General features: G+C 46.6%; 1 protein-coding gene across 1 annotated transcript in view; it reads left to right on the forward strand.

Moving 5' to 3' along the window:
• The window catches only part of ELL (elongation factor for RNA polymerase II), a 91630-nt gene that overhangs the window by 62965 nt on the left and 5019 nt on the right, over positions 1 to 23646 (forward strand). The window contains exons 2-7 of the mRNA XM_019513177.1: positions 5732 to 5853; positions 7892 to 8055; positions 11008 to 11261; positions 14954 to 15078; positions 18388 to 18508; positions 21564 to 22050. Coding sequence (XP_019368722.1) covers positions 5732 to 5853; positions 7892 to 8055; positions 11008 to 11261; positions 14954 to 15078; positions 18388 to 18508; positions 21564 to 22050 — 1273 coding nt within the window. The remainder of the gene's footprint in view (positions 1 to 5731; positions 5854 to 7891; positions 8056 to 11007; positions 11262 to 14953; positions 15079 to 18387; positions 18509 to 21563; positions 22051 to 23646) is intronic.

Raw genomic sequence — 23646 nt, forward strand, 5'->3', positions numbered from 1 at the left:
TCTGCAGTCCAGTAAAGCAAGGAAGACTAACACAAGTTGTCATCAGTTTAAAAGGCAAAATGCAAGCACGTTTTGGTTCTGGGAAATAAGTGGGACAGAGCAATGCTCCGTCTCTCTTTGGTTTTTGGCAGAACTTCACTATAAACAAATTCAGCCCGAGACACCTGGCAGACAAAGTCAGCTGAAACAAAGCTCGATGGAGGTCTAAGCAGCTGAAAGCAGGGCTTTGAAATGAAACATCAGGCAACCTTGATAGCTGGGACTAACCACCCCTTTCAGCAGGGGCACCACCATTCCCTTGCCCCCTTTCAGTTTGGCTTTTAAGGATCTCTGTGTAACTGCCACTAAATCTATGTAAAAGTGAGTGTTAGAAGAAATTTCCCTTTTGGTTCCCTCTCTTGATCTTTGCCTTCACAGAAGCAGGTTTAACAGTGACAAAATTCATCTTGGTGACTTGAAAACAGCTCTGAGCTAGTGCATCCCTGTACTTAGGGAGGTTGAGGTTCATGTGATGCTGCTCTCAACCCAGGGCCAGCATTCTTGAACCAAGGGTGTGTAGGGGCTGCATGGAACAAAAAACCCTTTTTGAAACGATGTGGGTAATTAGAACATATTTTAAGAAAACAGTGTTTTATTATTTTCATCCCATAACTCAGTGCTTCCCAAGAAGGGCTTTCAAATGGAAAGAGCTGTCAGTCGTATGTAATTATAGTCTGGGTTGAATGAAGAGGGAGTTAAGCAGTGTGATTATATCTGACATTGCCATTTAAAGAGTGAAACATTGAGACCTGCACAGTATGAAGTGTGCCGAGGCATTGTGGGTGGAAAGAGGGGCTGTTGGCAGGACAGAGCTGACCTCTGCTTGCCTTGTTGTCAGCTGTTTAATTAATTGCACTGCCAAGTAAAGGCCAAAGGTAGAGCTTTGAAGGGAGTGAAAACCAGTTTCAATTGGGGCAGATAGAAAGAGCTCTTTGTCCTTTTTATTATTTTTACGGAGTAGGACAAGACGCTGGCAGCTGTGTAACCATCTGCTTTTAAGTGTAGTATATATGTCAAGATAGAGCCTTGCTTTAAGGAATTAGCAGCTTGGCTTTAAACACTTTCTGGTGAGTGTCCTCGAATGTAAATGGAACAGATAAGAGCTAAATTCAATCATTTCAGGAGCTCCCAAATCCAAATGATCAGGCTGGACTCCTTTTGTTGAGCCACTGTTTATTTTTGGAATGGACTTGCTTGTTTTTTCCTCTCTACCTTAATCCCCTCGCTTGCTGCCTTTTGTCACCTGGCAATGCACGTTGCTATGGAAATGAATTTGATGTCACTTTGGAGGGTCAGAAAGTTCTGCATCTGGGATTGTATTCAAAGAGTCCCGGTTAAAGAAGTGTCTAGTAGTGCATGGTTTGAAAAGGCGTGCGTGGTGTTTTTTTTCCTTGCATGGACCCCTCCTGCAAAAAGGAAAAATCTTTGGGTTATTTGGAATATCTGGGGGTGGAAGAGAAGGGTGAAAAACAGGTTTAAAATGCCTGCTTTCTTCCCGTGGTGTTAACCCTTCAGAAATGCTCTCCATAACAGCTGAATCTGCATTGCCCATTTAAAAAAGCGTTGTGTACACATTCTCCTTCATTAACCTGTAATGTTAGTTTTGGTCCAAGGTACATCTGGCTATCTATCTTCCAGCTCTTCATTAATTGCCTGAAAATACCTTTCATCTTCATGATTGCTTATTTAAAATTCCTAATGTTAGGAGACATCACCAGGCATCAGAAACTGAGTTCAGGTTGAGAGCAAAACATGATAGTCTGCAGCTCTCCGCTGGCTGGGTAACGCAAAGGAGACTGTCCAACTTTTTACCCTAAAATGTGACTGCTGCTAGGTTAACACCCCAGAAGGCGAGATCTTCCACATAGGATCCCTCTTCAGGGTTACATTTGGAGTCAAAAGCTTTGAGAGGCCTGATTTCTTTTCATCACAAACTATGCATGATCCTGGTTTGTGGGATGTGCCCCGCCTAACAAGCACCATTTTGTGACCGACTTTCCCAGCAAGGAGTCACGTCACTGTCTTGTGGCTGACTTTGTCAGCATGGCCATAGTAATACATGGGGTGACAGTTAATATTTAAATATTTCAGTAGTTTAGCTTTTGAAATGGAGCAGGTGATGCAGGCCGAAGTGAACCAGAATGGCTCAAGCCCTTTCTGTTTCAGGAAGGCGTACGGCTGGGTCAGATTTGCAGGTGCTAATGAGGAAGACCAGCCAGGGTAGAGAAATAGGGTTAAGAAACTAGTTCAGATTATTTAAAACCTGAAGTTTCCTTAAGTTGCATCAAAGCGTCATATCTGACAAAAGCGTGAGCAGAAGTTTCACTGGAAACGTGCCATTGTTGCCCCACTTCTTGGCATGGGCTTGCATTGGCACAAGTGCGTGAAGCTGAAACTCCCGTTCATCTGTGTAGTGTGTTTCGAACGATTGCTTATAATAGAGAACAAAAGTCACATCTGTGAATGGGCTATTTTTGAGCATCAGTGGTTATGTGGCATAGCACTTACGGGACACCAGCAAGGGGGCTGCATTGAAGCCTGTACCACTGGGTGGTCAGAGGCCTTCTGCCTTATCTAAAAATAATTCCTAGATGCTGTCGATTTGCCTAGGTTGCTTTTCAGTACTGAAAGAGGCAGATCTTAACATCACTATTAATTGCAGACTTTGTCACTTCTGTCTCAGTGTGTCCCTTGAGGAAGCCAGCTTTGTAACGGTCACCGAGATTCTACAAAAGTGCCCAAACCCGGCACTCCAGGAGTCTAGTGTAAGAAATTGCATTAGGTCGTTTAATTTGTGTTCTGGTACTAGCATGTTGGACAAAACACTAGGAAATGTGCTATATAAGGAGCAATTCTGCTTGGACAGAGTGATTTGATAAGTCTTTTCTGTGAAGATGCTTGTTCACCCATTCACCTAGCATTGAGTTAGTCATATAGAAAGAGGAAACAAACTGTAGAAAGGACTAATCCTGAGCCCTTCGTTTGCAGTTTGCATCTTTAAACATCCTCAGCTCATTTGTAGAGTAGGTCAGAATTATACCTGTTTTACAGATGGGCAAATGGAGATGAGCTAGAAGGCCAAGGCTCCTACTACAGATGCTGAGGTGCAGGAGTTGATCTGTGTCTTCCTACTGATAGTTGGAACACGTCCACACGAGAACTAGTGCATTTGAAGCCAGTTGCCAACTCTCTGACCTGGTAGCTCAGCTGTTTTGTGTGTGTGAAGTCGAGTTTCCAGTTTACCTGCTATTGTGAAATGAGGAAACCTAGTTTTAGGAATGAGGGACAGACGCATTGACCCATGCTTGGGGAGGAATGAATGGAGAATGCTGCACTTACGTGGTCAAACCCTGCTTCCTAAAGCGTTTCCTGCCTGTTCTGAAAATTGACCTTTGTGCATATTGTGCCTTACTTCTAATTATGTTCCTGGGCAGTTGGAACACTTCAGAGTTCCTTTCTTTTGGCGTCTTCTACCAGGAAAGTCTTCAAGCCATTATAAAATAGAGCACTATGTGCCATAAATAGCTGTCAGTTGGGCACAGGATAGATGTAAAATGTATGCGTTGTGTGCGCGTGTGGTGATACGGGCTGGAACAGTAGCTCACTTTGACAGCCATACTTATTCAAAGAATCAGAGGAAATGAGGGCTGGAAGGGACCTCAGAAGGTCACATCTAGTCCACCCCCCTACTCCAAGCAGGACCAGCCCCAACTAGATCACCCCAGCCAAGGCTTTGTCCAGCCAGGTCTTCAAAACCTCCAAGGAAGGAGAGTCCTTTCATTCCTCTGTGGCTTCCCTCTCTGATCCAGCACTCATACCTGGGAGGAGGGCCCAGAGGCCCACTCCATGTTGGGTCCTGAACAGCCACAAGAAAGGGCCGAGCAGCAGGTTTTTTTTATTTAAAAATGAATGTGCTAGGAAAGTGGGACTAACCTATGACTCTTACCAGTGAGGAAATGAACAGAAGGAGGCTGGTACTGGAGATGTGCATACAGCTGTCTGCAAAGCATGCTTAATATGCGATTAAATATTTCATATAGCAGCAGGGTCACGCTCCAATGTGAGCTCTGAAATCTCATTAGGGAATTATAACCTCTTAAAAGAGAACAGTCATGATGCCCAGTGACTTGCATTGCACCATGTCTGGTGCTGGCTCACGACTTTTAAAGAACCCTGGCCTGAATGCTTTCAATTCAACGTACAGGGGATACTAGCACGCCTGCTTTGAGCGGGAGGGAGCGTGTGTGGGTGGGCAGCTGACCAGCACTGCTCTCCCCTCTGCTCGTGATGGGCAGGTGGGCATTGCCTCGTACTCGTGCTCTGGCACAGGTGCAGCTTTCTTTTTGACCTGTTGTCTCTCTTCACTCCCATTTCCTTTGTCTGTCTTTCACTTCTGTGGGCATGTGGCTTTGCATGTGTTTGTTCAGTCTTCCTGGTTTTCTCTGTCCTCTGAGAAGTGGGCAGTGTTGTTTAAAGTGAGGATCTCTCTCAAGGGCCAGGCCACTTGGGCATGCAGTTGAATTTTTTTGGCACTTTTTAGGTATACTTAATTTTGCTCGAGTCCCAGCTCCTAAATAAAGGGACTTTTTTTCCTTTAAATGCCTCTAGTCTTCCACAGATGCAAAGTGTGCAAATACAACCAAAGCACAGCCTAAAGCTCCCTGAACAGGAAGGAAAGCAAAAGTCCTGGCTCTTTTTTGCATGCTCGGGCTTGGCAGACATTCCCATTTCTTGCTCTTGGGGTTACTTCTGCTTTTTAGCCAGTAACTGTCTAACATAAAGTGCACAAATGGTCCTAGAAGCAGGACTGTCCCCTCGTCACTGGGAACAGAGCCATGTCCCCCTGGTTTCCCTTCCCACCCTGTGTGTCTTGCACTCTTGGCTGCTCAGAAGCCCAGTTTCAGCAGCGAGGTTCAGGGAGCCCATGCCTTTCATGCACTCTCCAAAAAGCAGGACCTGACGAGCTGAATGGCAGTGCCCAGGGTGCAGCCTCCTGAGAGGGGCAGGGGTTCAGACGTGCCACTCTGCTCAGCATCTGCAGGCCCTCCTGCTTCTAGTTCAGACACCATTCTGCCAGGCATAAGGGCTAACACCAAGCAAAATGCTATCTGGCGTACCCTATTGAAGTATTTGATGCGGTGACATTGATTCAGAATTGCTGCTGCGTTGGGGCTTTTACCAACGCAGCCGTGTTGGCAACATTTTCTAGTGCAGATGTGCTGACAGGGTAGGATCTTCAGGAAGCGTCCCTCTCGAAATACCTTCCTTAAACGTGTTTATATTGCTGCTTGCTATGGTAAACCAGAATTTAAAGAGCCAACTGCTACCTTAGATTTAATTTACTAGCAAATTTCCATATGCTTTTGTCCTTCGCACTAAACCCTACTGTACGTGTAGCAAACAGGCATATATATATAATAATGTTCCTAAGCCTCTTGTGATCAAGGCAAGACTTAATCTTTTCCTAGTACTGCAGAGCTGAAAAAAATAGGTAGTTGGAAAAAGGAATTCAGAGAAGCAACAGCTAAGGACATGAAGATGCTGCCAAAATGCTCCTCTTGGTTGGAATGATTCTGCCTTCCTCTGCAGCAATTCCCAGGGTTTGTTCTTGCTTAGTGGCTTGCAGAGTGGCTAACGAAAGAAGTGTATGGCTGTGCACAATCCAGCTAACTAGTACTTTTCTTCCAAACAGCACATCACGATTCCCAGGCCTGACTGCCCAACAGAAGTGCGAACGTTTACGTTTTACCTTTCAAATATTGGCAAGGACAGCCCCCAGGGGAGCTTTGACTGTATCCAGCAGTATGTATCCAGGTGAGTACTACCCCAGGTGAGGAGGAGCTGTCTCCTTTTACCTTGTCCTGCCCACAAGCCTGTCATTAAAATGAAGTCTTTACTCCTATGAGGACTAAGGGGAAGTGTAAGTATGCCCTAAATGATATTTGCCTTTTTCAAAGAGGCTTTTACTTAGGGAAATCAAGCGGGTATATGAGGAAACATCCACAGAAGAACTTCTCTGCCACCCAACATCATTTCTCTGGCTGTCATGGTTTGTATGTTTAGGTCATACCCAACTTCATATCCTGGAAGCTTTTTTGTTGCTCTACAGCCTGTGTCCATGGACTCCTTTCCCTGAAGCTTTCTGCAGTCACTGCTGTTCCAGCCGCAGCGTCAGTGGAGGTGCTAGCACAGGCTGGCTGGCTGTGTTTTAACCACCACACTGACCAGCTTTCCTTGGGGAAGGTTTAGAAAACATGGCTGCTACAGTGCTGGTGATCATTAGTCAGGTTAATTCTTCTGTTTTGCTGCCATCACAGCAAGTCAGCAGCAGCAGTGCAGGAGCTTTAGACAAAGCCAGCTGTTCCTGATCCCGCTTGACATGAATCAGTAGTCCCAAAGGCTGACACATGTCCACTGAATAATCCTTATAGCTGTCCCCAACTTTGTTTCAGAAGCCGCTGCCTGTGATCCTCCCTGCGCGAACCCTCAAGCCATATCACTCTCACAGTTTTGCTGCAAGCATGGGCAGCCGTACAATTTGGTTTAAATAGTTTCACCAGAAACTTTCAGGTGGAATTTACAGGACCTCGCAGGGCTGCCCTGTCTCTGCTCTGCTGAAGTCAGCTGTAAAAATCCTGGTGGCTGCTATGGGCGACAGCCTGCTGTTGAGACGTCTCATGTCTGGGGCCCATCTGTTGAAATTCTCTGCAAGAACACTTGACCAGAGCCAACCCCATCCCCTTTTGGGGGCACACCCAGACTAAAAGCAGTTTAAAAAGTCTGAGAGGAGTAATAACATGCCCCTGCCCCCTGAGCAACGTAGATGAAGGAGGGCTCTGCCTTCAGGACAGGCAGGTGCACAGTTGGAAAAAAACCTTTGCAGACAGACATCTTGGAAATGGGGCTAGGCACCGAGCAATGAGTAAATAGCAAGTCTGACTGACAGATCACTGTTATGTTGATTGCAAGAGCCAAGTATCTCTAAGCATCTGGGATACAGCATCCTCTTCCCTCCCTGTTGCTTCCCACCAGATTTGTAGCATTAAAATGCTAGAGAGAGAGACTTTTATTGGTATTGCCAAGTGATAGGAAAAAGTAGCCGGAAAGAATTCAAGCACTTGCAAATAAAGAGAATCATAAAAAATGAGGGTTGAAGGGACCTCAGGAAGTTGCATCTAGTCCAACCCCCTGCTCAAAGCAGGACCAGCCCCAACTACATCATCCCAACCAGGGCTTTGAGCCGGGCCTTAAAAACCTTCAAGATAGTGGCAGTGAACTTTGTTTTGTCACTCCCCTCGGCTACACCAGTAACTCAGCTTTTGCTCATTAGCTCCTAGAGAAGCAAGTTTGCCCTTGAATATATTTTGCTGAAATGCCAAGTGCAGAAGGATGGTCTCATGGGTAGGGCACTTGGGACATGGTGCTCAGAAAGCTGGGCTTGTTCCCAGATCTGCTGCAGCCTTTCTGAGAGAGCATGCTTAGGTCACTGAACCTCTCTAAACCTCACTTTCAGCACAGAAAATGGAGTTAATACCTTCCAGGAATATTAGTCGTGCTGTTCGTTAGGTATTCTGAGCTGCTCAGGTGGATAGTGGAGCCATGTGAGTGCAATTATTTCTTTATCAACTGGCTGAGGGAAATGCTCGCTCAACAGCTCTCATTGTCAAACTTCTCTGCATGTGCGGAGAATCTGCTGGTGTTAATGTAGTTCTATGGAATATATCAATTTATTTACTGGACAAAAGACTTTGTATCTGCACAACTGCTTCAGGTACTTGATACCACATACAAGACGACAAAAGTGTGTCTGTTTTCAATCTTGATAGCATCTGGTATCACACTTCTTTTGCAGCAGTGGGAATATCCAGCTGGACTGTCTTGGAAGCATACAGGATAAAATCACTGTGTGCGCTACTGATGACTCCTACCAGAAGGCAAAGGAGAGCATGGCACAAGCTGAGGAGGAAACTCGCAGCCGAAGTGCAATAGTCATTAAACCTGGAGGGCGATACGTGGGTAAGAAGCACCTTGATTAAAAGTGCCGCGCTTGGTTTTTGCCTGCAGATGGGATGTTGATGTGTTGTCTGTTCCTGGCTGGATGCTGCAAGTGGTGTGAAAGCAAATGCCTGTATCTCCTCAAGTCCTTTCCTGTTCAGCAGCAGCAGGTGGTGGTGTATGCAGCTCTGGTACCTTCACACTAGTTTACTGGGAGTGACTTTTCAGAGGCAAAGATGCTGAATGTAGAAGCGTTACCCACCAGATACTGGGAGTCCTGTTGCTCCTATGTGGCAGCAGACGACTGTGCAGTTTGCTTGCTGAGAATTTTTATAGCCCATGCCTTATTTCTGTTGTTCAGTGACCCTGGGAGCAAATTGCTGCACTGCTTCACCAGTGTTTCTTGGCAAGCTGCTGGCTAGCAAACCCAAGCATATGAATATGAACCATGAGTGCTCTTCCAGCTCCTGGGAACACTTTATAGGAGAACCATGAAATGTCATGGGAGGATGTGTTCAGGTTCATTCAAAGGGATCAAGCTCTTGATACCTCCTGTAGCCCGTGAAGGAACCATTCTGTCCTGAAAACTGAGGGCAGAAGCTTAACTGGGGAACAAAACAATGCGGGGCCCATGTTTGGCTCTACGCCGAGGCTTGGAGTTGCTTGCCAGGGCCTCATATCCTTGCAGACGTGTCCATTGTCAAAATCTGGTAGAACTGGGGTGATGCAGAAACAGGCCTTGCCATGGGGCCTCTGGCTTTTCTCATGGTTCATGTGCTCCAGTGACTCGGCTCCTCGCAGGATGTCTGCGAAGAGAATGGTGAGTTGCAGAACATAGAATTGCCCGACTCATTGTTTCACGAGCCAGGCGCTCAAAGCTGAGATGCAAGATCATAATCAGGAAGGAAATGCATTGATTTCCTGTACAGTAGAGAATCGTTTTGTTTAGCTTTTAGTATTTGAAAGCATTGCAGTAAGTAGCTTAAGTTGTTGGGCCAGTGAGAGAGCAGATTCCAAGAAAGCAAGTGAGAATAAAGCTTTGATTCTCAAATGTTCCTACCAAAACCTTTTCCCCTTGATTCAAATGAGGGTGCAGCCATGCAAGGGGTGGCACAGTGAGATGATGGCAGCCTGTCAGGTGTGTGTGGGGTAGACAGGGGAGTGCAAGTAGGAGGAGAGCAGGTTGGTGGTCTTGCTTCCCAGCTCAGGGTTATAGATACCCTGTGCATCAGGCCTGCGGGAACCACCAGCATGCAACTCACTGGCTGGAGAGAAGACAGGCTTCTTAATGCTTAGCTAAAAAATGGAGGTGGCACTTCTGCATACATGTTTAGTTGTAGTAATGTGTGGTATCCACTCAAACAATAATAGCTGGGAAGTGAAAGGCATTCAGCATTAAGCATGAAAATTTGTGATGAGCCAGTGCAGTTTGGTACGGTAGCCTAACTCTTGAACGTACCTTTCTGAGCCTCTGGGTGCTTTGATTTAACTCGCAGTCTGGGTATGCAGCTCTAAACCTCTTGGTTCCAGCCATAAAATGAAATGCCACAAAAATGGTGGGTGCTTTTTGGTGCTCCTGACTTGGACAAAAAACAAAGAAAGTCTGAAACCTCACAAGCCTGTTCTCATGACGTCTCTCAACATCACAAATCAAAAAACCTCACTTATTTGCATCAAACTTGTAATCGGATCCCAGGAAATGGTGACTTAAAATTATGCAACCAGCATTTTGGTAGAATAAACAAACATCGCACACAGGCACCAGCGTCTTTTTAGATGACTCAGTTGAAAATACGGCTTCCAAAGAGCGGAGTACTGCTAAGCTGAAGTGAGAGCTCCAGAAATTCTGGCAGCAAATGCCTGGAATTTGCTTGTGCCAGTATAATTTAAGGTGAGGGTTTTTTAAGTGAGATGGCTGTGTCTGCTTCTAAAATGGTGATATGTGAAATATCTATTGCTGTTCTGAGAAATAAAAGAAGGTTTGGTGGTACTGGTTACCCCACCTGCATTACTCTTTGGAATATTCTGTATCGCGGAAGCCTATTCAGATTAGTGCAGGAATCTGGCTCTTTATTGAAAGCTATCCCTTCATTTGGATAAAGGAACAGTCTTTTTTTTTTTTTAGCAGGAGAAATGCTTGTTCTTCTGGCAAGTGATTGCAGCATAGCTTCCACATCACTTCCAAGGGACCTCCAGTGAAAAGATAAGTTCCGGCTTTAAGTGGTAGCTGGAACAAATAATCTATTTGCATATAAGTAAAAGGAAATAAATAAAAGCAAAACTCCTAAAATGGAATTGAGAAAGCTGTCTTTAGGGACTTGAACTGACCCTTTTAAAACCTTTTAGCCATTCTCCAATGTGTGCGCGTACACATGAAGAGAATGAAACCATTACTACTTAAAAATAGAAACAACTCTTACATTAAAATGATCATTTTGGTGGATGAATAGACAAGTGTATTAGTGTTGGCCCCCATTCCTGTCCTCAGACTTGTTGGGTGGGAGGAGGGGGGAGCCAGACCCATAAAGTTTCTATTGTTCTAAAAGCAGAAACATCTGCGGGAGAAGCGGTTTAGCTGAGATCAGCAGCCAGGGAGCCTCCCGTTGACCAGTTTGCTCTCGCCACTGCTGCAGCTCTCTCCACATTCCTTGTCACGGGAAACATTTGGCTACGCTGACTAGAGATGCGTAAAATTGTGATAAACGCAGAGGATCCAGATATAGTCTGCGGCTTAAAGCCAAGAATAGCCAGGTTTGCAGCGTGGGGTGCTGGGGTTTTAAATTCCCTGTTACTTTCTCCAAGGCTAACTTGAATCTTCTTCCACTTTGCAGAGTATCTGTCCTAGGTGGTGTATGTTTGTCCTTTGTTGCTGCCTGCCAGGGCTCTGTGCTGTTATGTACAAAATGCATGTCGTGAAGTCCAGCGTTTGCCAAGGTGACTCCTGCAGTTCACTGAGTTTTCATCTTATTTTAGGCAAGAAGGTTCAGGTGCGTAAACCTGCACCAGGAGCGTCCGATGCTGTTCCCTCAAGGAAGCGTCCAACACCAATCAACCTTGCCAGTGCAATAAAGAGAGGCAATAGTGCGATTTCTCAGAGACCCTTCAGAGATAGGGTTATGCACTTACTGGCACTAAAGCCCTATAAGAAACCTGAACTTATTCTCAGATTGCAGAAGGATGGACTTTCCCAGCAGGACAAGGATTTGCTGGACAGCTTCCTGCAACAGGTTTGTCTCCTACCTAGATAGTTGCCTGACTTGCAAAGACAGATATGGTGTCATTTATGTGGACAGACTTTTACTCTTAGCACATACTTAGTCTATCCAGCTGATAAGCTGTAGCTTAATTTTCTTTAATGAGTATGCCCAGTAGGAGCTGACTGACTAGATAAGGCATAAGTCACTGTTATTTGCTAGGCACACAGCAGAAGTCCCTCAGCATTTTCAATTTTAAGTGTTTGTAACTAATCTGTACTAATTCAGTCCACCAGATAAGGCCAGATTTACAAGTAGTTCCTGTTGCTTGCACACTTCAAACTGCACTGCAGTGACTAAGACACTCAGTCCCAAACTGTGACATCTTGCTTTTATGGCTTTGTGGTAAACACTGAAGAGCCTTTGAGTTTGAATAGTTGTAACCACTGAACCGTCTCCATTTTATTTCTTGTTGTACATGCATAAAGATATACCATATATAATAAGCACATGCACTATTTTCCATAAAAAGTGGGGAAAACTATCCTCCACACTCAGGGTCCCTGGGCTGCTCTCGAGTCATGCTTTCATCATAAAGGAATTGTATTTAAGCATTGAGCCGTGAAGATCGGGCAGCTTCTTGCTAAGCTTGTTCCTGTGTGATGGACGTCAAAGCTGTCTTCCTATTGCATCAGTTCAGTAACTCCTGGCATTTTCACTTCGTGAATGCACTGTTTGGAGAGTTGCAGGAAATGCGTTTAGGACTTGCATAGCATTTACCTGTTCAAAGCACCTCATATGTTCACCACCCTTCAGCACACCTCTTCATGTCTTGTCATTACCAGGTTGAGGCAAAGAGGGGAAGTGGCTTGCCCGGGGACACACCACGAATTGTTAGCTAAATTGGTTAATCACTCTGTGACAGTCCCTGCCCTGGTTATTAATCCACTAGACCTTTTTTTTTCAATTTTTTTTAAGAACAGTGCTAGGAACCCCTGCATTTCTGACTGCTGCAAAATCTCTGCATGGAAATCCTGTGTTATGAATAGTCACAAACCTCTACCAGATTGCTGTCTTCTCTAGTCACAGCACCATCAGCATCATGACTGAGCGAATACTGTAGCTGGGTTATTTGGAAACACTACTTGTAAAACTGTCCCTGCTCAGCACCACCTGCAAATACTGATGAGCTACCAAATACTGGCTGTGTTGAAATGCCTTGCATAAGAAGAGCCAGATTGGGTCAGGCCCATGGTCCATCTAGCCCAGTATCCTGTCTCTGACAGTGAAAGAGAGCACTCAGTGGAGTGGTCTATCCCCTATTCACGACCTTCCCTGGCACCCACCACCATCGGTTTAGAGATGCCAGGGGAAACGCCTCCAAATATAGATCTGTCATCCGTGAATGTGGCTAGTCCCTTGCTAAACCTGGCAATGCTCTCTGTCTTTGCCACCTCGTGTGGCAGTGAATTCCACATGTTAACTAGGCATTGCATTGAAAAACTACTTTCTCTTGCTTTAAACCTGTCTTGTACTCATTTCAGTGGGTGTCCCTGAGGTCTAGTCTTCTGGGACTTTGTGAGCAGCAGTTCCCTGTTCACTTGGTCTGCACCCTTCATGGTGTTACAGACCTCCATCATATCCTCCTTCAGCCTCCTCTTTTCCAAACTACAGAATCCTAGCCTTTCTAGTCTTTTCTCATATAGCAACTGCTCCCTGCCTTGCCCAAGTGTGCCCAGCTGCCACTTCCTTTGTGCTCCATATTTCCAGACCAGACTTCTGCTTTTTGGACTAACAGTCTCATTTTCTGAGAAGACACCACTTTGGAGGTTGGGGAGTGCCCAGGCCCCCACAGTTGCTACGTACCTAGGTCTGGCTGGAGTGCAAAGTTGTTCAGACAGTCCTGAGAAGCTGTTTTGCCTCTATTGTAAGCCCTTCTTTACAGCGTCTGGCACATTGAAGATGCATTAGGAAAGAAAAAAAACTTGGTTCCTAATCAGGAAGGCTTTTTCTTAAGCTGAAATTCTTTGGTTTATTTTTCATATTGGGTATGTTTACTGGGTAGCTTAAATGTACAACAGAACTCAAGTTCATCTTGGCTGGCTTAGGGTTTTGGAACGGTGACAGAACCGAAAGGAAAAACAAAGTGTTGGTCATGTAAGCTGATAACTGCGTGCTTTTATCTCTCGTATCTGGAATGCTTCGCAGCATTTAGCTGCCTGGAACCCTTTTTCTTGTAAATTAACGGTGGCTTAAAACATTAGGCCACATTCAGCTGTGATGAAGCAAATACACATGAGATTGTGACATGGTGTTTCCTGTTAGATAGATAGTATATTTCCTGCTCCTCCTTTACTTTGTTTTTATGAGGATGCCTTACTTAGTGTGCATGGATGATATAGTAGCACACTTCCAAACATTGTTGTCAGGGAGTCTTACATTGCACAAACACCACCTAAAACACAGCCATTGCAGCCCTGGGTAAGCAGTGAAGCTGCAGCCAGACAAATAGTGTGTCCACTGACTAAACGAGAGAGCTGCTTCCAATTTCAAGTGCAGTTGACGACAGAGTAGGGTCTGAGCTTGTGAGATTTGATATTCCAGTCCCAGCGCTGCCAGCTTCCAGTGTGACCTCGGGCAAGTCACTTTGTGTTGGCACCTCCGTTTCCCTTTCTGCAAACGCGTGTGATGCACATGAAGAGGCTGTGATGCTGTGCAGGTGCTTTGCAAACTGCTGCTGCTCCGTTCCAAAGGCTTGTTCCCCCAACACGGAGGAGTTACTAATTTTGTATTAACCTTCCTTCCTCCAGATGAGCTGTCAACTGCAACTCTCAGCCCGATTTTCAGTCTAAAATTATTGAAAGACCAAGCTGATGGGCAGCTCTAAGTTGTCCCCATCCTGGCTTGTTTCTTGTCCCAGCAGGGTCTCATGTCAGGCCCCAAATACTGCCTCTGAATGAAAGAAATCTATGTGGAAGGATTTGACAAAATGGATAAAAAGCCTCCTAGGCCCATGTGCTGCATTTGGTGAGATGAGGGGTCGCTTTGTAGAGCTTAGGAGTACAAGGCTCTGTTTTACCATCTTTCTGATTGGATATGAACTGGTTTCTTTCTTCTCTGATGGGAGCAAGCAGGTTGTTCTGCTGTGTTTAACCGTGCCCCATGCAGACGTATTGGGGTTCTCACAGAGTACTAGGAAAGCATTCTCTTCACTGCCCTGCAGGAATATTGCATCTTTAGTTTTAACTCTGTTTCTCTGCCAGCCAGGTACTGTCTGTCTTGTGGCGGCACTTAACTACTTAGACCCTCACAGCTTTGGTATCAGCTGCGTCATCTTGGGTGTTGGGCAGTTTGATAAATTGTCTGCCCATTCCTGGAGGGAAGGTTGCTTCCCAGTGCTTCTCTGAGCATTTAGTGTCAATGATTAGACATTAAAAATGACAAATGACTGTTCAACTTGGACCCCAGTGTTGCACCTGTATATCCATAATTTGATGTGTGCTTTGTAAGTGAATATTCCACTACTGTCCTGCCACCCATGTAAAAAAGGGAAGGCACGTTTTGGTGAAGACTGTGGAAGCCGGTATTCAACATGGTGCTTGCTGGCGCTGGTTACTCTGCCTTGTGCTACATCAGCTGCAGTTTTTGTTAAGTCTTTCTTGGATTTCTTGTAAACTGTGAGAACCAAATCTTAATGTGTCCTGCAAATTACTTTTCCATTTTAGGTGGCAAATCTGAGTGCCAAGGACAGCACTTTTACATTGAAAGACTGCATGTACAGAGAGGTGCAGAAGGACTGGCCTGGCTACTCCGAAGGAGATCAACAGTTACTGAAGAGGATACTTGTTCGGTAAATTCCCCCACGCTCTCTGCTGTTTCCTGCTGCCTGCGTCCCTGAGTTGTTTGTCATGTACGTGCTGAACCAGTGCAGCTGGTACTGGTCTGTGTAGCCCTGATGGAGTCAGCTGCACAGGCTGATGATGTAGGCCACTGGATCTTGCACAATGTGCCTGTAGTTTCCACCCTTGTTTCCCCACATCGGCTCAGCAGCCGCGTTCTCAACATGCTGCTCAATGGCCGGTTTTCCACTCTGCAGATAGCTGTTCCTCTCTCGCTAGTGGGCAGCTCCTGGTTTTTCTCTTCCTGGGCCTTGTCTATGTTCAGATGCTTCAGTGGTCTCAACACTGATTTCTCAAGCATCATTTTGATAGATTTAGTGCTGTTAACAGCATCCCTTGTGTGTTGCTGTGCTATAGGTCACACAGGTGTCGGAATCGCCCTCAGGCTAAAAGGGCTGAGGTTCGGTCATGATATGAACTGTGTGGGTGAAGATTATAGCTAGCAAGGCAGTGCAGCCCTTCACAGAGTACCCCACACCTCACAGCAGTGGCCTTTCTGTCCATCTGTCTAGTCTCTGTTGCCAGGAGTCAGTTTGGATAGATGTCTCCAACCTGTAGGCATGTCCCTATCTGATAGCAGCCTTTAGAAGCCATCCTTGCTACCTCTTTTGTTTCCCATCTGCTTTTGTGAGCCTTTGAGTTTTTGCCTAGGTAAAGCTTGGAGGTGCTAGCAGGTAGGAGTTAAAAAGACATCCTTCTTCCACCTCTGGCCTGTGATCCTGCCCTGCCCTAGTGCTTGCGTACCCCCCTTCTGGCTTCTCCATGTATTTAATTATTGTTTTTGTTACCCAGGTTGGCTTTGACTTCTTTGGAGGCTTATTGTATTGCGAATGTGTCTAGCATAAAATAGAACTCTTCTTGTTGGAACAGTTTCCATGATTTGAAAGCACAATTGGCTTGAAGATGAGACTTTGGTTTAACAAAGTCTAACACTAAATGTTCTTTGGCATACTTAGGAAAACTCAAATGGGTATGTTGTAACTCATTTAAACATCCCTGATGCTGAATTGTAATTGAATGGAAAATTACAACTATCCACACAGTTTGCTTTCAAAAAAGTTGATTCTTCCTAGTCTCAAAGCAGTGTTTACTGCCTTTTCTCAAACTGTGGCATTCAGTTATGCAGAGATCTAAAAATAAACCCTGGAAAGGATGTATTCAACTGTACAAACAAAGACCTGCACAGCCAATGCAGGTAATGAGGCTACAAAATGGAAAAAACATGTAGGGTTGAAGCCGGTAGAAAAACACTCACAAAGGGCACAGGCACCAGATGTAAGGCTTTACAGAGTGTGCCATGGTTGCCTCTGGGGCTGCTTGATCCCAGTTGTTAATGTCCTTTTGCAGCAGTCCAACTCTCTGGTTTTCATACTCGGTCTCCACTCTGGATGGATCAAGAATTTCTTTAAGGTTATAGTTGCTGGGTTGATTCACTTTTTCCAGCCTTCCTTCCACATTATAGTCAATTCTTTTCTGAGTGTTGACAGGGACTCTGTTGCGGCTCTGCCCCTTGGTAAACTTTGGAGAAGCCCGGGGTCGGAGTGCTTCTCTTAACTTGCTTACACAGCGATATCAAATGTATTGAGCTGCTCAGTGAGAAGCTGACTTCCAGAGAAAGTTGCACAGTTTGCAGCAAGCCACAGTGTCCTGGACTTCCTTCATAGTTGTACAAGGAACTGTCACGTGACTGAGATGATCCATTCACATCTGAGATGTGGTTGTGTTTGGGTTGAAATTACTGCTTTTTAAAATTAAAGTCTCTTTAAAATGAAGCAAATGTGAGTTTAGTGAGCGTCCATATCTAAAGTGTTGCTTAAGTGTGGTCAGAGGTTCAAGTTAGGTAAAGAAACAAGTTTCTCTGGAGTTTTAACAGCTGCATCTGTAATAGTCCTCCCAATTTGTAAACATTAAGGAAAGGAGAGAGATAATTTAACTGTGCTGCGATCGAGTTGAGCTCTTGCTTCTGCATCAGACCTTAGTACCCATGAGAGAGAGGGCTGCAGAACCTGTACATGAAAACCATGTTTTAAAAAGCCTCTTCAGGGTTAATTTCTGTACAGTGAAGCTTGACTCAACAGTCAAGTTTATTTCCTGAGTGACTAAGACATGGGTTCTCTGGATCATACAGGGAAAGTAGGGCAAAGTTAATGTTCCCTGAAACTTACTGCAGGAGCTGAAGAGCTTCATGGAAACCAGAGAGCCTGGAGACATGTGGACAAGGTTAACGAAAGCTCAGTGCTCGAGCTGCAGGTGTTGGGTTTGGTTTTGGTAAAGACATTTTTGTTGCAGGGAGGGATTGTCTGGGAGGTGGAGGCTAGTACTGAGTCATAAGTCTGCACGGTGTTAAGCAGTATGCAGGAAAGCTCATGGAGGCAGTCTAATTGGATGGAGATGATATATTTCCTACCTCCTCCCACCACCTTCAAAGCAGAGACCTGCTGAGTGTCTGCTTTACTGAATAGCTTCTTTAAGGTGGACTTCACCTTAGAAGTGTGAAGGACCATTGATAACCTATTTGAACTGAAACTAATTCTTCAGATGATGATTTGGCCTCTAAGCACAAGCTTGAATACTCTGTAGGTGTTGAATTTTTTTTTAGGTAACTTGTTCACAGACTGATTTCTGTTGTGTAAGGTGGAGCACTTGCTTGTGATATTACTTGTGTCTGGCCACCGGGGAAGCCAGGCAGAAATGTACAGTTAAGAGAATAGCACAAATAAGTCCTCTTTCTATCATGGAATCCAGACTGACCTCAGATGATGAAGCAGCGAGTGTCCCTACCTGACATGCTTGCAGGTATCACACGGAGCTTTTTCTTCTCCTCCTGATGACTTGCACAGTCATGGGAAAGCAGGCAAGAGATCGCCTTGCCACTATTTAGCATTGTAGGTTTTATGCATCTTGACCTTTTTTCCCTGTGGAGAGGCCATGTTCTCTTGGCACCCTGCCCCCACCTTTTTTTTTTTTTTCCCTGGCTTGGGGTGAGTGGAACAGCTTTGCCTCAGGTGAGGAGGTCTTCTTTCTACAGGCACTGTCACTGCTTGCTTAGTTGGGTACAAAGAGCTGTAGTGAGCCAAGCAGAAAGTGCCACATCCCTGTGTCCTGCATGCCTGCAGCCACACTTGTGCTGAAGCTCCACTGGAGGTCCAGTGGTCAGGAACTTATTCTGGGCTCAGATTGCTTTGTATAACTTGCTGCTGCTGGGGCATGCTTGCATCTTGTGCACAGGATATGAACCCCTCTTAACTTCTGTCTTTCAGGAAACACTGTCAGCCCCAGAACAGCAGCAGCCTTCCAGCAGATGCTTCTTCCCTTAGTCCGCCAAAAGACCACGCAAACTCTGCGTCGCCACCGCAGGTGGGTGGCAAACCGCTGGGATCGGTACGTGCAGGACGGGCTTTGGGCGAGAGAGAACCTTAGCATCTAGCACTAAGCTGGGCACTGGCTCTAGACCCTGGTCAAGTTGTTCAGCATCAGGGGGAGGGGGTGGTGCATAGCCTGCCTTCTGACACTCGGCTAACTTCTGTTGGGAGTCGATGAGATGAGAGTGCTTACTCCACTCGTTACCCATAGCTGTTTGGAGCTGAGCAGTAATGAGCAGCTCCCAAGCAGAACAAAGTGGTGTTCAGACCTTGGGCTGCTGCGGTCTGATTACAGTGATCAAAGCAGGGTGTTGCTGGTGTGCCGAGCTGTGAAAACCGCATGCATATCTGGGCAGCTTCTTGGAGATGAGGATATGCCCCTTCATGTTTACTCACGTAGCCTGTTGCCAGGTTTCCAGAGCCTGCATCTCCTGGAGCCTTCCTACCCATAATCCTGGACAGCTGTTGAATGCACTTTGCGTCATGAAGTAGCTCTTGGCTACCAGTACGTCAGCTTCTCGCCTGTAGAAGCCCTGTGGCAAAAGGAGTCTGAGCTGACCTGTATTCTTGCATCAGCTGGAAGACTCTGCTCTCCATAGCTGGCCTCTTCCCTATCAGTAGGGTCTGGCATTTAATAGCTTGTGAGGCGAGCACCTTAACTTAGCTGTCACCTCCTTGCTTTTACCTCAAAAAGCAGGTGCCATCCCATTCCTATACTAGTGGTCTGAACAGGTATAAGCTGTGTTCTGTGATAACCAACCAAAAGGCTCATCTGCTAGGGCATCCCTCAACCAGCCTTTGATCTGTTCTGGCCTCAGTGCTTTGGTTGAGCAGTGAAATGCATACCACCTCTGCACCCTGCAGGGTAGTCCAGGGAAGCTAGGTATTTATCATCCTCCTGCCAGTGTAATACGTAAGGCCTGCTTTGCCTGGACAGCCATGCTGAGAATCAGTAGCAGTGACTGTTAGCAGGTAAGGAAACAAAATGCTTTCTGGGAGGCGAAGCACTGCTCCATCAAGCCCAGGAATCAACCATGCAACCCAAAGTTTACCAGGAAGCAAGCTCAGTCCCCACCTGCTGCTCTTTGGCTGCCTGCCTGGTACCTAGAGAGTAATTCTTTTCACTGAGCAAGGTGGGAGGATGTTGAAGTTCTTCTACTTGTCAATTCATTAAACTCTACTCAGGACTTTTTTTTTTTTTTTTTAAAGAATCTGAATACAAAACCTGGCATTCTCCAGTGGTCTGTCTCTCGGTTTCATCTATTAGGAAAGAAAAGGAAGTGAAATATGTAGGAGTTATTGGCCAGTAACATCTGACTGACTAGCATCTGAACACAGGGCTGTTGAATAATAAATTATTTATTGCAGCCTATCAGTGGACAGTGGCTTGTACTACTCTCCATGGTACTAATGTGCTCCAGGCAAATACGTAACCCAGAATGGTTCCAGTGCGACTAGTGAGGGATTAGCAGGCAAGCCACAGCCCACCTTTATTTTTCTCTTGCTGCCATGTGCTGGTCCATGTATGATTTAGCTGTAGTGTCTCTTAAGGCAGTGGCTTTTTCCAGTGATTTAGATCTGGGATTGTGGGTAGGTTGTCTGAGGCTCAGTTACTTGGCTGCCACATTTTGCACTGAGCAGTGAAGTGTCTTGTCCTATGCTTTAGTTTCATACTGAACTTTTTTAGAAGACCTGTGCATGTATTTGGCCCATGGCATGTAAGGGGAGGAAGGCTCTGCTGGCCTTGAGGTAAGGTTGAACTTAGCAGCTCTTCATTTGTTCTGCTTCTTACATCCATCAGGATTTGCAGGCCCCAAAGCATGCAGCCCTTGCTGAGATGCAAGGACCTCAGCCCTCTCCCACCCACAGGGTCCTGCCACTTGTGTTTGTGTTACTGAAAGCAGTCAGGAAGTGCTGTTGCCCCACCAGTACCTGGCAGAGTAAACATTTCCTCTCCGCAGCCTTTCTGACTGGTGCCTGTTTGGAAAGAGGGACCTTCTGTCACCAGGCAATGTCCCCTTGGGAGTAACTAAAGAAAAAAGGATGTCCATCTCCAGACTGGCATCGCAGTTCCAAACTCACTTTCCTGTGGGGGATCAAATTGCATGTGCAAACACAGCAGTCCAATCTGAGACAGCAAGGAAAGAAGTATCCAAAAGAAACCAGTCAGAACTATGCCTTGTGTTCCACTGGATAGTGAATCACCTGCTTCAGGCTTGTGCAGCCGTGCGGGTGGGTGCTGCAGTGCTGAGGCCTTCCCCAGATAATCTGGCTGCCTCTCCACTTGCAGTCAGCTCGGCGTTTGCAGCTTTTGGCTTTGACCCAACTCTCCCTCCACTGCTGACCTGTAACCCAGCAACAGCCACCAAGTAGACGATGCAGATGAGAGCACAGCTGCCATCTCCATCAGCTGTGGCTTTATCCCCAAAGATCAGAGCCCTTCCCCAGAGCAGCACATCTGTCACTGTCCCAACTGGCGAGGGCAGAGCCTCTGCCCTCTCCCTGCTCTCAGACACGAGGGGAGCAAAGATCATGGCAGCCTGCACATAGCAGCATTCAGTCTTTTACTTGAGCTGTTGGCACTTGTGGTGTTTGGCTGTGATAATGCTGCCCCCATCATTAATTTCCAAGGCGGGGGGGATTTTCTCTTCCCCTTTAAACTTTATTGTCAGTTTAAAGGGGAAGCAACTGAGCTACGAGTCTTCGGCAGGTGACCAAAGGCAGCAGGAAGCTGTCCTCATTTGGGAGTGATATCCTTGGCTCCTGAGCAGGTGCTGCTACCTTTACCCGGCTCCCACCTAGGTGTGTTGCAAAGGCAGCATCTGAGGGAAGTGCTTCCAGTGACTAGAAGAGGTTACAGGTTGGTGGCTTCGTTGCACAGCAGGCCTGTGGCTAAGAGGTCTCTGGGGGTTAGCAAAGGACTGGCTAGGGTGCTGTGTTTGTGTTTCCTTTGCAGTGACGTGTGTGGTTGTTGATGCAGCAGCGCCACCTCGTGGCAGCTGAGCCTTGAATGCCCAGGACTGAAATGATTTCTTGTTAGACTCCAAAAACAAAACGTTCTTCTCTGTCTTCAGAAACGCTCCCAGCCCCTGGAGTTCATCGATCCACCAGCTAGCAAGAAGTCAAGGATATCACACCTGGCCCACAGAACTCAGCCCACTTTCAATGGGAAACTCAACTCCAATGGGAAAGAGGCGCCTGCTCCAGCCATGCCATCAGCTGCAGCTGATTCCACTGGCTCCAGCTCCCACTTGCCCGTGTTGGAGCTGCCACGGCCTCACGACCCCCTTTCGGATGTCAGCAATGACCTGAGTCACAACGGCAGAGACTGTGAGAACCCTGAGGCAGCTGACAGACTGACGAATCTTTTGTCAACAGACTGTGCCCAAACCAGCAAACTCCCCTCTAGCTCCTTGCACGTGAAAAGCAAGAAAAAATCCAAAAAGCACAAAGAGAAAGAGAGAAAAGAGAAGAAAAGTGATGAGAAGTGCAAAGAGGAGAAGCAGGACTGTGAAGCAATCAAGAGTGCTGGCTTAATCGGTGCCCCCCAGGATGTCCCAGGTAAGTCACTGCTGAAAGGTGTGGGGGGCAGGAGAAGTGCTTATGTAGACTGTAGCTGCATGTTTGTCTTCTGAATACTTTGCATGCCTCTAGCTGCACCCACTACCACTGCTGAAACACTACCACCATCTCTCCCTCTTGATCAGGAAACCACCTTGCTCTGAGCAAAACCATTCCAGTTTTTCCTGTTTTTAGCCTTTTATCTTGTGCTGCTTTGGAATCTACATCACATGGTGTCACGCTTCTCCTCAGTAAATGAAAAGCCTGATTAACACCTGGGTGGGTGGCTGGTGATGGCTGAGGTCTTTTGGACACAGTGCTTTTCCGACTATGTGGGTGCCAGGCTGTGTTCCAGCAGGCTTATGTTGATATTATCAAGGCCGCCTTAGTGACTCTTTTCGTTCCCATAGTGAAAGCTAGTCGTAGAGATTCTTACAACTGGAAGCAGCTGACCAATGTGATGGGGCATGTGGTGTTGGGACAATGCAGTTGAGTCCTTACAAGTAGAATGAAGTATTTTGGTTAGAGGGAAGAGCACCTTGCGAAGAGGGAGCTTGAGAGCAGCAGGCGATTTAACACCAGTGAAAAGCACCGCTGGGTCTCCTGTTCTCCTGCACCTACCAGAGTGGTTCTAGGGTGCCCTTGAACTCAGACGCTCTGATAAAATCGACTTTGGATAGTCTGAAAGGTGCAAATCTACCCTCCCTTTTACTTTTTTTTTCCTCCTTGACCATGGCATAAATCTGTAAAATATGCACACTGTTCTCCTGACACTCTTTGCTCAATAGCAAAATATTCCCAGTCCTTTTCTCAGTTTCTGAGCTCTTGACACTGCCAAAAATCCCAAGCCAGAGCGTGAAGTAGGAGGGTAGTAGCAGTAACAGCAGCGTAGTGGTTCACATGAGTTCCTTGTCACAGCCTGGCTACACGCACGGCGTTGATGAAACATGTAGGGTGGCTCGGTTCAGTGTGCAGTTGCCTGGGGATTAAAAGAAACTGGAACAAAACAAAGTCAAGGATGCTTCGATTGAGCATTTGCCGCTGGGATGTGGAGAGGCGGCGCTCGCCTTGGGTCCCCTGACGGCAGGCAGCAGGTGGCGCTCCCAGACAGAAGAAACCTCCGGGATAGCTGTTGTTTGCTGCTGGCTTTCCTCTGTCCCTGGTGCTTTGCCTCGACCTTGGCCCCAGTCACCACCTTCTTCCCTGATCCAGAGTAGGGAGGACTTTGGGGCAAACTGTTTCCAGTCTCCAGCCGCAGGGTCCAGGCTCGTACCCACTTCCCCGGGCCTGCTGCTGATTTCCTTTCTTTCCAGTCTCTGGCAGCCATGGGGCCAAACCAGGGCCAGGCTTTGCCTTGGGAAGAGCTTCTGGGCTTCCTGCTCCCTTGCATTCCCTGGAGGGCTTGCTTCAGAGTAGCGCTTGCTGGTGCCATGCGGGTTGGTTTGGGGCTTACGCTGCCACCCTTGTGTGCCTTCAGTGTTCCGGGACCACGGGTAGTTGCACTGCTTGCTTGGCTGAGCCACTGGAAGAAGAGGTTGGGTGGAGGAGTAAGAACCCCCCCCCCCCCGTTTTGGACCTTTGGCCCCGCATCCCTTC

This window comes from Gavialis gangeticus, unplaced genomic scaffold, assembly GCF_001723915.1.
Source record: "Gavialis gangeticus isolate Ggan-Ray unplaced genomic scaffold, GavGan_comp1, whole genome shotgun sequence".
NCBI classification, from domain to species: Eukaryota; Metazoa; Chordata; order Crocodylia; family Gavialidae; genus Gavialis; species Gavialis gangeticus.